The sequence below is a fragment of the Cygnus olor genome, chromosome 8 (assembly GCF_009769625.2).
Source record: "Cygnus olor isolate bCygOlo1 chromosome 8, bCygOlo1.pri.v2, whole genome shotgun sequence".
NCBI classification, from domain to species: Eukaryota; Metazoa; Chordata; class Aves; order Anseriformes; family Anatidae; genus Cygnus; species Cygnus olor.
The window spans coordinates 26161028-26178189 of NC_049176.1; the positions used below are offsets into that span (position 1 = coordinate 26161028).

The 17162-nt window shown below is 38.1% G+C and overlaps 1 protein-coding gene across 2 annotated transcripts in view; it reads right to left on the reverse strand.

Annotated features, from left to right (window-relative positions):
- Positions 1 to 17162, reverse strand: part of TTC39A (tetratricopeptide repeat domain 39A) — a 46314-nt gene that overhangs the window by 12597 nt on the left and 16555 nt on the right. For both annotated transcript variants that reach the window (XM_040565041.1, XM_040565040.1), the window contains exons 3-12: positions 16476 to 16607; positions 15731 to 15807; positions 15171 to 15238; positions 12157 to 12221; positions 9651 to 9750; positions 8840 to 8905; positions 2396 to 2504; positions 1683 to 1750; positions 1493 to 1552; positions 560 to 721 (exon numbers count right to left, since the gene is read on the reverse strand). In XM_040565041.1, coding sequence (XP_040420975.1) covers positions 560 to 721; positions 1493 to 1552; positions 1683 to 1750; positions 2396 to 2504; positions 8840 to 8905; positions 9651 to 9750; positions 12157 to 12221; positions 15171 to 15238; positions 15731 to 15807; positions 16476 to 16607 — 907 coding nt within the window. The remainder of the gene's footprint in view (positions 1 to 559; positions 722 to 1492; positions 1553 to 1682; positions 1751 to 2395; positions 2505 to 8839; positions 8906 to 9650; positions 9751 to 12156; positions 12222 to 15170; positions 15239 to 15730; positions 15808 to 16475; positions 16608 to 17162) is intronic.

Here is a 17162-nt window from a genome sequence, read left to right on the forward strand (position 1 = left end):
AAACAAACCGGTGAACACCAGTTAACCCCACCCACCCACCCACCAGACTTAAAAACCTTCTGACAGATTTCCCTATGATTCAGGTGAAGGTGGAGGGAGAGAGGAAATTTACCAAGGTTCTGGACTTGAAAACTTCTCATTTTCAGATGCACAGGGCAAGGTGCTTCTTCTAGTTTCGTTTATTATCCTAGAGGCACCATCATGGCTAATCTCACTCATCACCAAAAGAGCTTATAATGTTAAGAAAGAAATGACAACTTGCCACTAACTGCAATGTGTTGACAAAACAACCAGTTAATCCACAGCAGAACATCTTTAACAGGCTGTTCTTCATCTACAAATGAGGCCCAAAAGGTTTCCATTTGCCCACAGTCTGTTCAGATTTGAATGTTCACAACTCACATTGTTTTGAAAAAGCCACAGCAGACCAGGATTTGTTTTACAATTTTCACCCAGCTCAAAGGTACAAAAAGTCAACTCTACTTGATTAAAAGTTAATAGATAATACAGGGCCTTACACCTGTCACTAAATGTTTCCTTCTTGTTCTGCTTAACTTACCTTTGACCAAGTGTTTTCTTTGCTTAGCAGATCTGCATAAAAGAACGCCATCTTCCACTGGCGCTTGTAGGTGAAGCACCACATGAGCTCCCAGTAACACATGTGATGAAACTGCTTCCAGTACTGCTGAGCCTCGCAGCATTCTTCATACCTATTAACTGCCTGAACACAGAGATTTCCAAACACTGCCTTAATCACATGTAAATGCATGTACACCAGAGCTGTAATAGACATTTGGTCTTCATGATCTGCTTCCATAGCTCCTGCAGTTTCCAAATTAAAAACAGCCTAGTATTCCCCAAGATCATGTCTGCTGGCTTCACATAAGAGATCCTTGGCTCCACAGGCATCCTGGGGTTAGCAAGTTTACCCTTGCAATAGAGCTCCCCATTCTTGGAAGTTTTATGTTCAGTCCTAAGTACACGCAAAATGAATGCATGTCCCTAGGGAAACTGGGAAACTAAAGTCAGAGGACAGATGCTCAGCTGACATTTGTCATAACTCCAAAGACTTCAAGGGAGCTACAGCACTGCACATCAGCTGATACTGTGTCTCAGAATATCTTTGACATGCATTCTGCAACACCCTAATTCTTGCAAGTCTTGTATGACTCTCCGTTCAGACTTAAGGCAAATGATTACCATGGGATGTTTCTAAAGGTACAACTCACTTCAGGATAGGAAAGACAATGACAAAACTGTGTCATTAATAGTGGTGGATTAGGTTATCACCAGAAATCAAGTGTAATGATATGAGCTGGTGAAACAAACTGGTCAAAATAGTTTTCAAAATTCCTACTTGTATTCATGAGCTATAAATTACATACAGGCCAAAGAAACAGGAAGCATTAACCAAAATGGAAGCATTGTTCCTGTAGGAGTTTTTCTGAAGCTTTTGAGGCTTATTTTTTCCAAGAGCAAGTGGATTACTTACCGCATCAATATTACCCTTCAGTGTTTCTATCCTGCCTGCAAAAAACAGGAATATGGCTCCCTGTAATAAATAATAATAAAAATACAAGTATTCTTTAACAGTTTTCAAGCTGACCATACAGTCTAGATCTTTGTTATTTGGCAGGGAAACATTAAATAATCATACCAATCTGAATTATGATTCATTTTACCTTTGGATAGCGAGCCAAGTAAGGTTTAAGTAGCCTTTCTGCCTCCTCAACATTTCCTTTTCCTGTCCCTAAAATACATAATAATGCAAGTAATAAAAACAGTAAGAAAAAACACACACAAAAACACAAAAAACAGGAGGACAAGGTACTGATTAGCCATCCTCATCTGGCTGATACAGAAGTTCCTCTGTCTGTTAAGTTAGGTATAAATACAGTTTCACTAAGCCAGCAAGCAGGAAGATTCAAACAATATTGTGCTTAGTGACTTGAAAACTCATTTATGAGTAGACAAACACACTTTGAAAAAGGTCTAACAGTAGATAACTGGGAAGTGTATTCTTTCAGTGAGAAGCTATCAACTCTCAAAAAAGACCGACGATATACAAACACAAAGTATTCAGGAACTCATCTCACTTATAGCCACAATTTCAGCTTCCCAGTTAATACACCCGATTAGAGAAGAAAGATTTAATTCTCATGACTTCTTTTGCTACCCCCATTTTCTCCTTTGTTATGCATTACACAAACCTCCATCTTGAAGATTAAGATACTCTCTGGTTACGATCACTACTGTAAAATCACCCCAAAATGATGTATATTTCATCTGAGTGTGAACAAATATTTTGCCAACAAATAGGTGTTGAAATCATCTTTTTCCCCTTTGTCTCCCACAAGAACTAATCAAATCCAAGAGTTATTATAAACAATCTTACCTAACACAAAGGTCATGAAAGTATGATAGCAAAGCAACAGCATGGTACACAGCACCGACCTAAAGCTGTATGATGACGCTCCTTCTTGAAGCTGCAGCAGACCATGCTCCTGTGCAAACAAAGGTGAGGAGGAGAAAGTATTAGAAAAGAACCAAAGTTATTTTTTGATATATATATATATATATATATATATATATTTACCTTCTGCAATGTCATCTATAGATTGCTCACTCTCAAATTCCCAAAATACACTGATGTAAATTACTTTTATAGCAATCCGAGAGATTATATTAACAGTTTTTTATGGAGTAACTGCTTAATCTCTGGAAAACATCCCATGACAGAGCAGCAATTTGTGATTTATTACTCGGTTAAGGTAAGAGAATGTGAAACAACTTATCACCATCACCCAAGTGCTGCTAAACAACATTTCAATAATGAAAAAAGCACAGTTTTAAAATGCCTGGCAAATAATATTGATCGTCTTTGTGCAGTGTGTCCGTGTTTGTTGTTATTCACTGCAGGAGCAAGTTAAAGACATCAAGGAAACAATATCTGCAACTAGCAGGACAAAGGATAACAGTGCAAAAGGATGTCTGTAAGTATGTCAACAAAAGAAGCCTTGCAATGGTGCTGGCCCTCTACCAGAGGTGGGGAAAAATATCATGGAAAGAAGAACGTTCCTGTTCTCTTTGGGAAGAACTACAGCGATCAAGTATCGTGCTGTATTCATATTCAAAGGGAGCATTAAGGATTCAAGTTCCTGAGACAACAGTATTTACCAATCCCTTTCTAGGACTGGTTCCCTGCTATCAATGGCAAGAATATAAATATACAAACATATTAACCATGAGATTTGCTTCCTAGTAAACACACACAGTAAGATGTTCGCTTTATGCTGGGGAAAATTCTGTTTAAAAGTTGCACTACGACTGCAATGGAAAATTACTGGAACATGATGTATACAACTATAAAGACATCCATTCAAACCAGCTACACTATAAATAGGGACCCTGAGGGATGTCTCTGGAGCCACTGCAGAAGGTGTCACAGGGAATACTCAGCGCATGATCTCAACGCAGATTTTCATCTTTTGTGTGTCCCTGCCCACGGAAAGGTGTTACACTACATGACCTTTACCATTTACTAGACAAACCCTGAAGCCTGTAACCATATTCTTATTTTGATCATACATTTATGTTTTCACTTAACTAGTGTGGTTATTTTTTTAAATGTAAATACAGTTATTTTGAGTTTTAATAAATCTTAATTTATTTATTACTGTTATGAGTAAAGTAATGGGTACCATTAACACACCTGCAAGAGAATTAGTATGACATCTAGCCTGGATAAAATAATGAAAATACTGACTTGTACATCACTTCAGAAGAAACTTAAAAGATAGGAAAATCATTACTGAAAATCAATGACTTTATGGAAAGCAAGCACTCTTGAAATAAAGCCAACTTCATTTTCCGCTGAAAGCAGAAGTTTGATTGATACAAATAACTAACAAAATATGATACACTCAGCTTCTTCCACCTGCTCAGATGAAAACCACAAATATTTGGATTTTTTTAAAAAGTAACACTGTTGTACTGCAAGGTAGAAGACAAAACATTTTGTGGAATGAATTTGGCAGAAAAAAAAATCCAAAGTAGACTTCCAAAGTAGATTTTTTAAAGTGAAAAATCTTCAGGATGGATATTTTACTGAGTCTTTACAGACATCAGTAAAAGGCCTTACAGTGTTAGATATCTTTCATATAATATAAAAATACATGTAAAATGGCTTCTGCTCATATTTGTGAATAGCACTAAGAATGACAGAGAAACAAACTATATTAATTATATAAAACAATTTACTTGTCAAGTTGATCTCACTCATGTATTTTAGTCCAAAAAATGTATTTTAAGATAGCCAAAACCAATATTATTGTCTGTATGAACAAGGAAGGCAGCCCATATCCACCCTATCTGGGACAGCATCTGGGAAAGCTGTAACTGTGAAGAAAATCTATTAAGAAATTGCCCATTCTTTAGAAAAGACAGCTGCAAATCTGGCATATATCAGCCTAAATTCTTAAACTGAGTGGTTACACAGGTATGGGAAGCTCACTGAGCAAGTTCGTTCACTGTCATGTCTAGAATCCTATTTTGTCCCACACAGGTAATTAAAGACTGCTTACATTTCACTCTGCTACTGGAATACCCCAAACTTTCTATATTAAAATAACAATATAATCAGTAAACACAGTTAAAAAAAAAGAAATCTAGAAGTGGTTATTACTACTATTGCAATGCTTGCTTGTAGAGAAGACTGCAACATAGCTGCTTCTCCCAAAAACACTCTTGCAACCTGCTTTTGTTATGGCAAGATCTCCAAAGCGGGATGACGAAGGGTGTTCCTGAGAAGCATATTTTAGCTACCATGTCCAGCCAGCCAGACTCCCTAGGCTCCCTTTGTGGCTGGTAGAGATAGATGTACTCCTGGAAGGAACGATTCAGCACAGAAGCCCAAGTCAGACACACTGAATCACCTTTTTAAGCACCTACTCTTATTCCACAGGGAGCCTACAGAAATTAGCCAGCAAACCTGATCAGGTAGGATAGGTGTCGTGAGTTGAGCAATGCTATTACACCCACATGATCCTCAGTGGGGAGCAGCTGAGGATCTCAGCACCAAATCACAGGCTGCTACTATTTAAGCCTAAGGAGTTACTCTGTGAACAAATTATACTCACTGGAGCCAGTCAGTATAATCGAGTACATTACACCTAATTGTTAGGACGCACCTTTTAACACCTGTAAATACCTCCCACACCTATGCCACTGGTGACAGGAGCAATGCCAAACCACCAGGACGTTCTTCCAAACAAAGTCTATTGCTACAATGTAAAACAGATGTCAAGGCAGCAAGTATTAATAATTTCTCTAAAATACTTAAACGACAGTAACACAAGATGCAGGTTACCATGAAGAGCGTAAGCTATAACACAGAGGAGAAAGCAACACCTTTTTCTTACAGACAAATGTAATGATCCAATGCAGTATCCCTTACCTTTCTATGCAAGTTGCTCAGAACACTCCATACTCTTTTAATTCCCTATACTGTCGCTACATGACAAGGAAAAGCAGTATCCCATTGATGTGATCCTTGTTCCAAGACATACAATATTCTCTCATTCAGGCGTCCCACACAAGCAGCAGGGGATTCCCACAGTGAATGTGGCACAAACAAGGACAATGCTCAAAACCATCATGAGACAGCATACAGGCTGGTTCCTACCTATTTCAGCTGTGACTGACTAAAATCCATCTCATTTCCTGAAGTGAAAGCTCTTCAATTATATTTTAAATCATTCTTGTTTAATTACAGATCTTTACAAAGGAAGCAAAACAAGGTCACTGTTCATGTCCCATGACTTGATCACATTACTGCAGGTGTAGCAAGTAGGATGAATGATAGCTTTTATGAAGAACTAATTAAACTGGTAGCCTGGGCACTTGAATGCATTAAGTAACTTCAGTTTAAAATTTGCAGGAGACCAAAATGCAAATCAAAAAGATGCTTCCTGGGAAAATGAAATTCAATTTGTTACAAATTGAGACATCAAAAATATTCCTCAGCTCAGCTGCTTTGGGAAAAAGCATCCTCCCGCTTCAGAAAGTATAATTTGAAAGAAATTGGTTCTATCCAAAAATTCTTCTGCCTTCCCCTGAAATCATGCTGCCAGCTGACCCTCTGACAAGCTGCACTTAACTTATGGTGGACCCGTGTCAAACTTTTCTACAGCTTAGCAACACAATATCTGTAGCATTCTATAAAGTAAGAATGACAGTACATGTCAGCCTGAGGAGTCTTGTGATCTCACACCAGCAGTTAGTCACCATTAAGCACAAAAAGTCCGGATGGGACACATTCTGCACCTGCTGCCCAGAGTGGGTAAGGCCTGCCTCCCCTGTTACAGAACAGTGGCCTAGCCAACACATGATATATACCTCAACCCACCAAGAATTTCTTATGAAATCAGGTGAAACTGCATTCCTGTGCCTTGAATCTCAATATTCAAATGCAGGGTCTATGCCATGAAACACAAATAAACCCTTAGTTTGACCAACGATACCAGGAGAAAGGAGCTCAGATAGTGAGCGTGGCACAACTGGCAATTCTCGGAGCAGAAGGGAACGAGGGTGGCCTCAGGCTACTTTTATACTTCCTTGATCTTATCCTACCTACTATTCTGGGATGCCAGACTGCTGTTAAGTTGATCATGCTGTCCCCAGTGCCCATGAATGGCTGAGGAAGTAATGCAGCTGTGGGCACGTCTTCAACAACTAGCAGACATGACATGTCTGAGAGGAGAGTTGCTAGGGGCAAGTCTGCCAGCTTCAAGGCAGATTAGTTTTGTGGAAGATGTCTTAATACAATTGTATATCCACTTCTAATACACGCATGATCCACTCCAAAAGCAAACTGTCTTTGAGTGAAATATAACTCTTTTGGGTAAACCATAAGCAGCTCAAGGCTCTCTTGGCTTTTGCACAGCCTGATGCTCATCATGAGCATTTAAATGAAAAGACTGCATGGTCAAACACTGATGTACTCAAAATTCCTTTTCCTCTGGATAGGGTGCAGCATATGACACACACACTTTCTCTCTTCTCTTGTTACTGTTTCTTTCACCTTCAATACTCTTGACAGAGGACAGATTCCTCTTGCAAGCTTTGGAAAACCACCACTGGAAGGGATTATAAATGCAATTGCAATCTTGCTTTTTCACCTTGGGCATCTAGTTTCAAACTGTCAAATGCAGAAAGACTTTTCTGGGATGTTAAAATAAATGACCATCAATGAACTTTGATCAAAATGCTTAAAATGCACCTTTTTTATGGTGTGCAGATACCATGTTTTTGCTTAAATTTATGCTAATCTAGGTCATGCTTCAGTCAGTTATTGAAAAACTGGAACAGGAGCTGACTCATCAACACAAATAGCAGCCCACTCACAGCCATACAACAAACCCCAGGGCCAATGGAAAAGAACAGAAATTCAATTAGAGGGAAAATTTTCATCTGCAGTAATAGAATGAGTGTTCAATACAGTATTCTCAGAATTCTGCTGGTACGCGAATTGCCCTTACATTTTCTAGGAGAGTACTTTGCTTTAGATGCATTTTGTTTTCATAACTGACTGGTGGAACTATTTGATTTTTGCCTCTACTGCCTGTGAAACAGCTCCTGGTCAAGCTCCCAGACATTTCCAAGTTCTAATCCATGCTCTGCCAATAGATCCTTGCTTTTAAACATGACATTTTATTTTCAGATCTAACATCCCTCCAATAAACTAATAAAATGACAATGACATTCACCCACGTCACCTACGAGTGCAGCTCTGATTAAAGAAACATTTTTATCCTTGAAACTTGTTTTGAAAATAGAAAACATTATAAAAAAGAGTTGAGTTTTAACTTGTTTATACTTTTGCTGTGTTTGTGGGACATTAAACATTTACCTTACCCAGAATTTATGAAATAAACATAACTAGTAGTTCAGGTTAAGTGAACCTTAATGTTTTTTTAATCCAAGAACCCAATTTTTGATTGAATCTCATATTCTGGTGGTGGGATGGGAAATAAGGACAGGTACAAGGTATCATGGCCAAGATAAAAAACAAAACAAAACATAAAACTAATTAATTCCCATCAGTTTATTATCCTATTTTGAAACAACATAACCGCAAAATACTAACACAGAGAGAGTACTTTCTGGGCACTTTCTGTGCCTCTGCCCTACAGAGTAAGTCAGGTTTGTGTAAGCTTACTGGTGCTTCATTGCTAAACAACTGGCCTTAAACTGCATGCACAAACAACATAGGTCAGACTTGTAACTCTTTGGGCAAAAAAAGCACTTACTCTTCTGCCACAGAAATCATTAAAGACATGGAGAAAAATAAATCAAATGAAACTGAAAGTCTTTTTTTTCCAACTGGCTGTCATGCAGGAACCTCTCAGGGTCATTCAGATACTCTAATAACCGCAACTATTAAGTAAGATAATTTATAAAAGGCTAAGAATATGATCTTGGCTATGACCTTCTAAGCACAAGCATACATCAAAAGACCAGTAACTAAAAATAATTAAAAACAAAACAAAACCTGACTTTGTCAACACCACTGTATTGGCCATTGTCTTGTATCATGTTTCAAAAGTGTATTATCATTGAAAAATGATATCACAACCTTTAAAGTGTTAATAGTTCAGATAAAAAATATAAAGGAATACCAGACTGCATGAAAACAGTGTCAGCAACGTACATGCTGTGATACTAATCAGTATGTTTCAGAGAGTTACAGTTAATGAGAGGAGGAAGAAACTCCTCTCTCTCTTTCTCTCTCTCTCTCAGTCTGAAGGAAATGTACCAACAATATTTATTTCACCTTTACCTTGTTTCCAGAAAATCCAACAAACTCCAGCAATCTCAGAATCCGTGCAGGAAACATGGACAATGTCTACAGAAAGAAATACAACAGTTACGCAGTTACAGACTTTCATACCATCAGCCACCCTGTGGTTTGCTACAGAGGACATCCTGTGCCATGTCACCACATCTGACCCCTTGTTTTTCTGACCAGAACACAACCAACGGCAGCAAACGGTGGCCTGAACAGCATCCCAGGCTTCACTCACGCATCCTGCCCCACCAACTGTCCTGCCAACAGCCAACTCGCTGTCCTTAGTTGCTCCCTCGGTGCCAATTAAATAGTAAATGGAAGTCAACAAGCACAGGCATTTGCTGCTCCTGAGCGAGGCTTCTTTCAGTGTGTCCCAGTGGGTCCCTTCTCATGAGGCTACAACCTGCTCCCGTATGCCTCCCAAGCACTGGCCACTAGGCTAACCTAGGTCACCACCACTGGCAGCTGGGCGCAGGCACTCTGCTATATCATCAGAGAACATGTCCTTAGTCTGTGTCAGATGAAAAAATTGCTCAATTTATAATTTCTCCATCAGGACGTGCATGTGGGCCTGCACACACACAGCAGTATTGGCATGTTATGGGTAGCAGCCTCTTTATTTCTATAGTGTATAACTGTCTGCTGTTGTTAGACCAGAGACTGGGATCCTGCAAGTATCAGCGCACACACCTAATTTTAACCCCATGACTAGTAACACCGATGTCCATGGAACTTCTCAGGTAGTTAACATTTTCAGGAGTTTGCAGACCTTGCGCTCAAGAGAAGAACTGCTGGTACATACCAAATTAAATGCTCCAACCCCAAGCTTTACACCTCCCTCAAAATGAAGATGGTTCTCTCCTTTGACATAATGTGGAGACTGTATGAGACTGTCCAGCTCCCTGAAAAAGCACAAGATTGTGTCATATTGTCAGTAAAGAAAATGATTAACACTAATTACAAATCAGTAAGAAAGTAATCCAATTACCTTGACCTATATAGTAGTTCAAAAAAGGTGAATTTGTCATATCACCCAGGTGAACAACACCTACAACATTTTGTTGGATTTATCAACAAATCATTTCTGTCACATTATTATCAACTCAAAAATATGGAGTCCTGGAGATGAATCCCTGTCAAACAGACATAGTCAACTTGCAACCACATTTCTGCCTGAAAATGTTTCAAGAATGGCTGTTGGGATTTACTGTTACAAAAAGAGACGATGGGGCAGTGCAGGAGAGAGGACTTTGCAATTTTTTAATTAATTTGATTTGCATTTCACTAATTTCTGGATTATGTATTCCATTTTGTGTATGTTCAACCAAAAGAACATTGTGTTATATATAGGAAAAGACAATTGTAAGAAATTTTAAAAAGTGAGCAGGTATATTGGAAATTATTTGTATTTCTAATCTTTGTAGATCTCAACTTGGTAGTGTCCCTTTATTTACCTATGTAAGCCAACTGGATTTGAAGCTGCTTCTTCCCCAAGCTTTCCACAGCTATGTGTTTTTCACATTATTGTTTTAGTTCAATTTGCTTATGACTAGGGAAAAAAAACAACACTCTTTCAATGGCAGCCACATATTTGTTTGCAGGCTGTCACGTTTTTATCTGCTGGTTGTTGCTAATAGATCTAAGACACTTCACTGTAATTGCAGCCTTTACAGTGGACCTGCATTTAGTCACCTTCAACCCACACAAATATGGACACTGTCATCTTTCTCCCCTTCAGTACACTTCTGTGGAACCTGGAATGGATACTGTTTTGTGTCTGATATACGTGACTTTTTGTGGCTTTTCTGAGTCCAAATTTAAAGTCCTAAAATAAAACAAAATATGATGCAAATTTAATTTTCACCTTTTAAAATTATTCATTAGTCTCTACCATGAAAGTTTTCTCTTTTTTTATGCATTGACAGCAAGCAAATGTTTCATTCTAAATTACTATATTATTTCACTCCATCTTTTTTTATGGTAACCTTTCCTCCCTGAGAGTTTCATATCTTTGCAATATTTACCCTTACTGTCTTTGTCAGGGTTGCTGTTGTGGATTACCAACCTGTTCTGTTGACAGCAGGGAAAGCAAAGATCACTTTTTTATATCAGAAATTATTGTGATAAATATTAATCAATCAAAGCAAACTAAGGTCATTTCCACATTTTTGCTGTGACCTTCTGCACCACACTCTCACCAGGGCTGCAAACAATTATTTCTTGCCACATCAAAGGTACAGTACAAAAATCATAATTGCCAATCTCACATACAAACTTCCCCTTTGTTAAAGTATGCCTTAGTAATATTGAAGTTGTTATTAGCATTCTTTTGAGGGAGACCACCTGAGTCCTACTAGATTTATTACACTTCGTTTTTACATATACTAGAGCTGTTCTTAATTTATTGAGGCACAATAGAATATGCTTCCCATGGTGTACATTTTAATTTACCTTTGCAGAATTTACTACTGCACTTCAAAACACTTTGCACATGTTGAAAATCTCTCTCCATTACCTCCCAAAAAGAAATATGCTTACGCAGATGTTTTTGGCTTCTAGACACTAAGTAATGGACATATTGTGAGTTTAGATAAGCAACCCTGCTTATCATTTTTAATAGCATGCACCTTCTCTTTAGAGTAGAATAGCTGCCATACTTAACCAGATTAAAGGTCCAGCTAACCCAATATTTCACACAGACAGTGGCATATGCGTGGAAAAACATCCTCTACGAATTGTCTGTTTGGGGACTTCATGATGTGGAGAGACTGCATCTGTTCTATCATGCTAATTAGCCCTGATAAATCTATTTCCTGTCCATTTGCTTAAATCTTTCTTTGAAGCCATTTATATTTTCCATTGCAAGCTCTTGATTTTATATTCTCTTGATTTTTAGTTTCATGCCTCTATTATGGAATTACTTGTGCTTCAGCTACTGGATTTGAATGTTCCAAAAAGCTGCAGTAGGAACTACAAAGAAATGCCATTTCATAAGCCTGATGACCTGTTTCATGCCTGATCATATCTCAAGTAGGCAAACCTTGGCAGTTAACAAGAGAAGGGTCCACTACCTCTTTTTTCTATTCCCTGTCTACCTAATGCAAATTTAAAATCCAAATTAACCATAACATCAATGCCTTTTGTTTTGCAAAGAATAAATTTGTGTGGGCTGAGAAAGGCTCTAGATGTGAGGCCCATAATAAAAGCTGCAATAAATATATCAGAAAGTAATTTGTGAATTGGAGAATTTGACCAGCAGCACTTTTTATGGAAAGAGTACACATAATCTTGTCATCACTCTGACATACCTGTATGTTTGGTAACTGTTCCTGACTTTGATGCCTCCTTTTATGAAGCTAACCATATTCTCATCCTGTTGGAAAGCAAAAATGTTAGCAATATGAATTTATAAGCATTATAAACAGTTTCTGTCTTCTGGAGATGAACACATGCCTTGAACATAACCATCATTACACTGACAGTATAATTCTCTAAGAAATAATACATGCATTTATGACTTCCTTTCTATATTAAAATAGTTTTACTCTGTTCATATTATCTACAGACTTTACTTTGATGCATTCTGTGATTTGTATAGCCCCTGTGACCTCGGGACCGTTTGAATCTCCCTAATGGACACAGAGAACTAAATTAATGAATAGCATCTACGGTACATGCACTTGTGGCTGTTTCAAAAAATAGCTTTCTTTCATTTGTCCTTCAGCATGGTTAAGATCTGAACGTTTCCTGGCTCAGCACCAGATACAAATAACTGCCTGTCCTCAGGAGTCTACAGAATATCGTTTCACATCCAAAAAAGGAAGCAGGGTAAGTAAAGTTATGCAGGATATGCTCTTTCTGGTCTGAATTAAGTGCCTCCGAGACCCATACTAGTGTGGTAGCATGTTGCTTTACTAGTTATAATGAACTGAGAACTTACAAAAAAGTGTATCTGGGGGACCTTTAGTTAACAGCTGCATCCCAAAGAGAAAACTCTTTGGTCTCATAAGTTTCTGGTGGTAGTTTCTTGCTTCATTCATCACATCTAATCTGTCATTCTGGTTTGTTTTTGTATCTGCTATTACTTTGGAATAGGAAGGCTACATGCGTTTTAGCAAATGATTTTTCTGTGATGGTATTTTGAGAGGCTGTACAACCCATTGTGGAGAAAATAGCATAGATTAGGTGAAAAACAGCATAGATTAGATGAATGTTTGGTTGTTTGCTGTTATTATCAAGAAAACGGGGCCCAATTCTGCTCATCAATATATAAACAAAGAGACAGAACCTGCCCCAAAGAGCTTTCCATGTTTCTGAGAGTTGGGAAGATAACCCAATCAAAGTTACAGAAAACTGTAAAGTCTGGAAAAAAATGAATTATGAATCAGTGTAGGAAGCCTAATGGCCTGAACTGAAGGGCAGGGGCTTACTTCGGCAGACTGCAACATCACCACTGACATGTCTTTGACAGCCATCCTTAAGCAGAGTTGTCAAGAGTGATAAATGAGGACAGAAAACCCCATAAGAGAACGTGTAATTCCTGATATATCCCCAGAGACTTGAATCCCAGTAACATGCAGACAAAATAATCACAGAAGGATGTGACCCTGTTTTTCTTTGTTCTGTAGAACAAATTGTGTTAGCAACTGGGGAGGGGCTGGGCATACCTATCCATTTGTAAAGGTTCAGTTGTATTTTCCTTTGAATAGAAAAAAAAGTACATTTTCCTTTGAACAGAAAATGGAAGATGAAAGAAGATGATTTTAAAATGTTTAAAGCAAAATATTTAAATCAATACTCAAGATACCAGCAACAGAGGTAACCAATACAAGAATAGTTCAGCCTCCCCCTCAAAATCCTGATGCTAATTTCTATGTTTTTTCAATCTGGTTCGGTCATTTACATTAAGCATCAAAATTAACTGACTGCAGTAGCTGTTGGAGACAAGTGCCTTTGATTAATTTTTAAAACCAGTTCATGGGTTCATGAAAAATTAAACACAGAGAAAAAGAGGAAGCAAAAACCAGTTATTTTTCATGCAGAAGAAGACAATAAATTATTTTCTTATTCTTAAATTTCTTATGTATTTATAAACATTTTTTAAAATAGAAAACTGTGAAAACAGTGCTTAAAACCAAGAGGCACTGTATTAAACACATTTTTCTTACAGGCATAATGCAGAAGTCCTGGAAAACGTTGCTGCCATAGCTTCAGATATCACCTGGACTGTCCCCAGTGCTACCGGCCACTCATCCCAAAAAGTAGGAATATGAAAATAGGTAGATACACCTCAGCCATTTCAAATTCAAGCATCTTACCATAAAGACACCGTTATCAGCACCCTGAAAACCTTCAGAAGAAGCTATTCTGATTACTGGCTTTGCCATGAAGCAATAGTTTCTAGCAGAGGGGCAAGGCAGATAGCTGAAAAAGGTGACGTTTCATAAACTAAACCACAAGCAACACAAATCAGAGCCCATCTGGCAACTCCCAGTCATTATAAAACCACTGCCTGCATTTCATTCTCTATCAGCATCTCTGACCTAAGAAGCAGAAGCTCTTTGTAAATGTGACTGACTTCTATTATCCCCTCTGCACAGATGAAGAGGCCTGATGTTACCGAGCAAGTTGAGGCAGATCAAAAAGAAAAATCAGTTATCCAGGCTCCAGCTTGCAGCTTACATTGTTAATGATAGCTGGAAAAAGTGTTACTAATGCTGATTTCTCAAACAAATCAAGCTTCATTAGTCTAGACAGATAAAATTCGAAGCAGAGGGAGAGTTCCCATTCTTTTAAAGACAGGCAGCACTATTCAGCAAAAAGCATGCGTAGAGCTTAATAGCTGTGCAGACCATAATAGCGTTCAAAAACAAACAAGTGAGAAAGAAGTCTTGGGAAAGCAAACACCAGTCTGACTGAAACAAAATCTCCCTTGCATTCCAGCCTAGCCTAGCTTCAGTGACTACTCTCTCTCTCTTTTTTTTTTTTTTTTTTTTTTTTTAAGATCTGATATCCCAACACACAGTATTTGAAAATCAGTGTTTAGTGCAGCAACATTTCACACATCCAAAGGGGAATGGAGAAGGGCATCAGAGGGGACTCAGTCCAATTTGTAATGAGATAAGCCTTTTCAGATAATCATTGGGCATAACCAAACATGTCACTATCTCACCAGCAAATAATCCAGATAAAATCCAGATTTAATCCAGATGAAGGAGTCGTAGATCATTAGGTGAAACCACAGACTTCTATTAATTTTAACAAAGGAAATCTGTACAGTGTGTATTATTTTGTAATGAGCCATACAAAAAAAAAACCATACCTGGAGGAATGTGAGTGCTGCTCTCTGAAGTAAACATTCAGCATAGCAAATTTCTGCATGGATTTCCTCTAGTGTCACGTGGAGCAGGAGAAAACAAAAATCAGATGAAAAATAATTTAAAAATACTTAGACCATGAATAAAGGAATAAACTCACAAATCTCAAATTGAGAAAAACTTTTTCCAAATTGGCTGCAGTGTTTCAGTTCTAGACTATCAAAGGAACTCCAAACAATAATGATACACGGTTAGAGAAATTTTGCAGGAATGACGACTTCCAGGAATTCTCGGATCTAAAAACTTTCTAGGCATTTCCCCACTTCTTTCTAGGTATTTCCTTACACAGCAATTTTTGGAAATACTGAGTCAGCAACCAATATAAAACAGTCAGAGATTTTGGACATGGTGACACATCAATTACTAAAACACTGATCTAGTGATGTTGTAAAGGACAAATCAGAAATTTTGTCAATGAGTCGGCAAACTGTAAGAACATGTTGTGTGAACAATTATATACAATTCCACTTTCAGCAAGAAAGAGGAAAATTAGAGATAATGTTACCTTCAGTGAAGTGTTCAAGGCTTTGTCTATGCACAAGGTTGTTGATGGAATCAGCTACTGTAGATTTCTTCCTAAATCTGCAGAAAAGTCAGTTTGGTCATTCTGAACATGAAGCAAGATGAGAACCCTATCTTTCAGCTAGCCATCCATATAGTCACCAACATACCTCTAGTATTTGCCAACCCTCTGTCATCTCACTACATATGCAAACCTGAGCATATTCCATGTAGAACTTTGTCAACATGATCCTCCTGAGATCTGTCTTTTATCCTTTGTGCATAGAAATCCATTTTGATGGTGGAAGGGGATAAGGAGGCTTTTTGATTCACTGTGTGTGTGCATGTGTGTACAGCAGTGGGAGCACTGCTGGCTAAAAGACAGATGGCTACAGCACAACCATCACCAAAGGGAAGAACTGTGCTGCATCTGTAAATGGTAAATAGCCTCCAGACACTGCAGAACCAGGGCAACAGATAGGATGAAAAAACTAATTGACAAGAAAAATCAGATACTGCAGTAAACAAAAGTTTTCAGGACGAGAACGCTGAAAACCTGAAGTGATGTGGTCTAACCTCATTATTGACCCTCCTTTGAGCAGGAGGCTGGACTAGATGACCTCTTGATGTCCCTGCCAACCTCTGTTTTCCTACAATTCCTATGAAATTACATCTCTTTTTCTAACCGCATGTCTTTCAAGACTTTTCCATGAAGGGACTATTTATTGACTGAATTGCCCCACACTTACTTTTGACAGGTGGCTTGAGCTTCTTTCATTGTGTTTCCTGCATTCATTATGTCCTGAGGATCAAATGTCATCATAGCTTGCATTTCCAGTATGGTGGCATAAGTCAGTGCATGATACATACTGTCTTTAGTTCTGCAAGAAAACACAAGATTCAAAGAACAGCTGCTTTGATTTTATAATTACTTTTAAAAAAAATCCAACTCCAGAAACAAATCAGTCTGATGGGAAAACTAGGTCCAAGTGAACTAGAAATCAAACACAAAGGACACACAAACAGTTACTATAATCAAGAAATGCTAACAGATTCAGATTCGTGCAGGAAAACATGACTGCATCTCCAGTTTCAAAAACTGTGCTAAAATGTTCCAGTTCTGAGCTAAAGATAGGTATTTAACATACCTGAAGTACAGGAATTATCTGCACGGCTAACCATTCAGGGAAATCAAATCACTTTTTTTTTTTTTTTAATAGATTACCTAAATGAACTCTACAGCACGTGACACAAATCCAGACATCGTTCTTCTATTTTAGGACAGTTACTCAGGACAGACTCAAGGAGATATGTAACACAATACTATAACCCTGGCCAAAATAGCATCTTTTTTCAAACAGATCTTCCTACCAGAAGCATTCCAGTCTAAACCAAACATTATAGCTTTTTCCTCCTCTCCTCTTCTGCTAACCTTC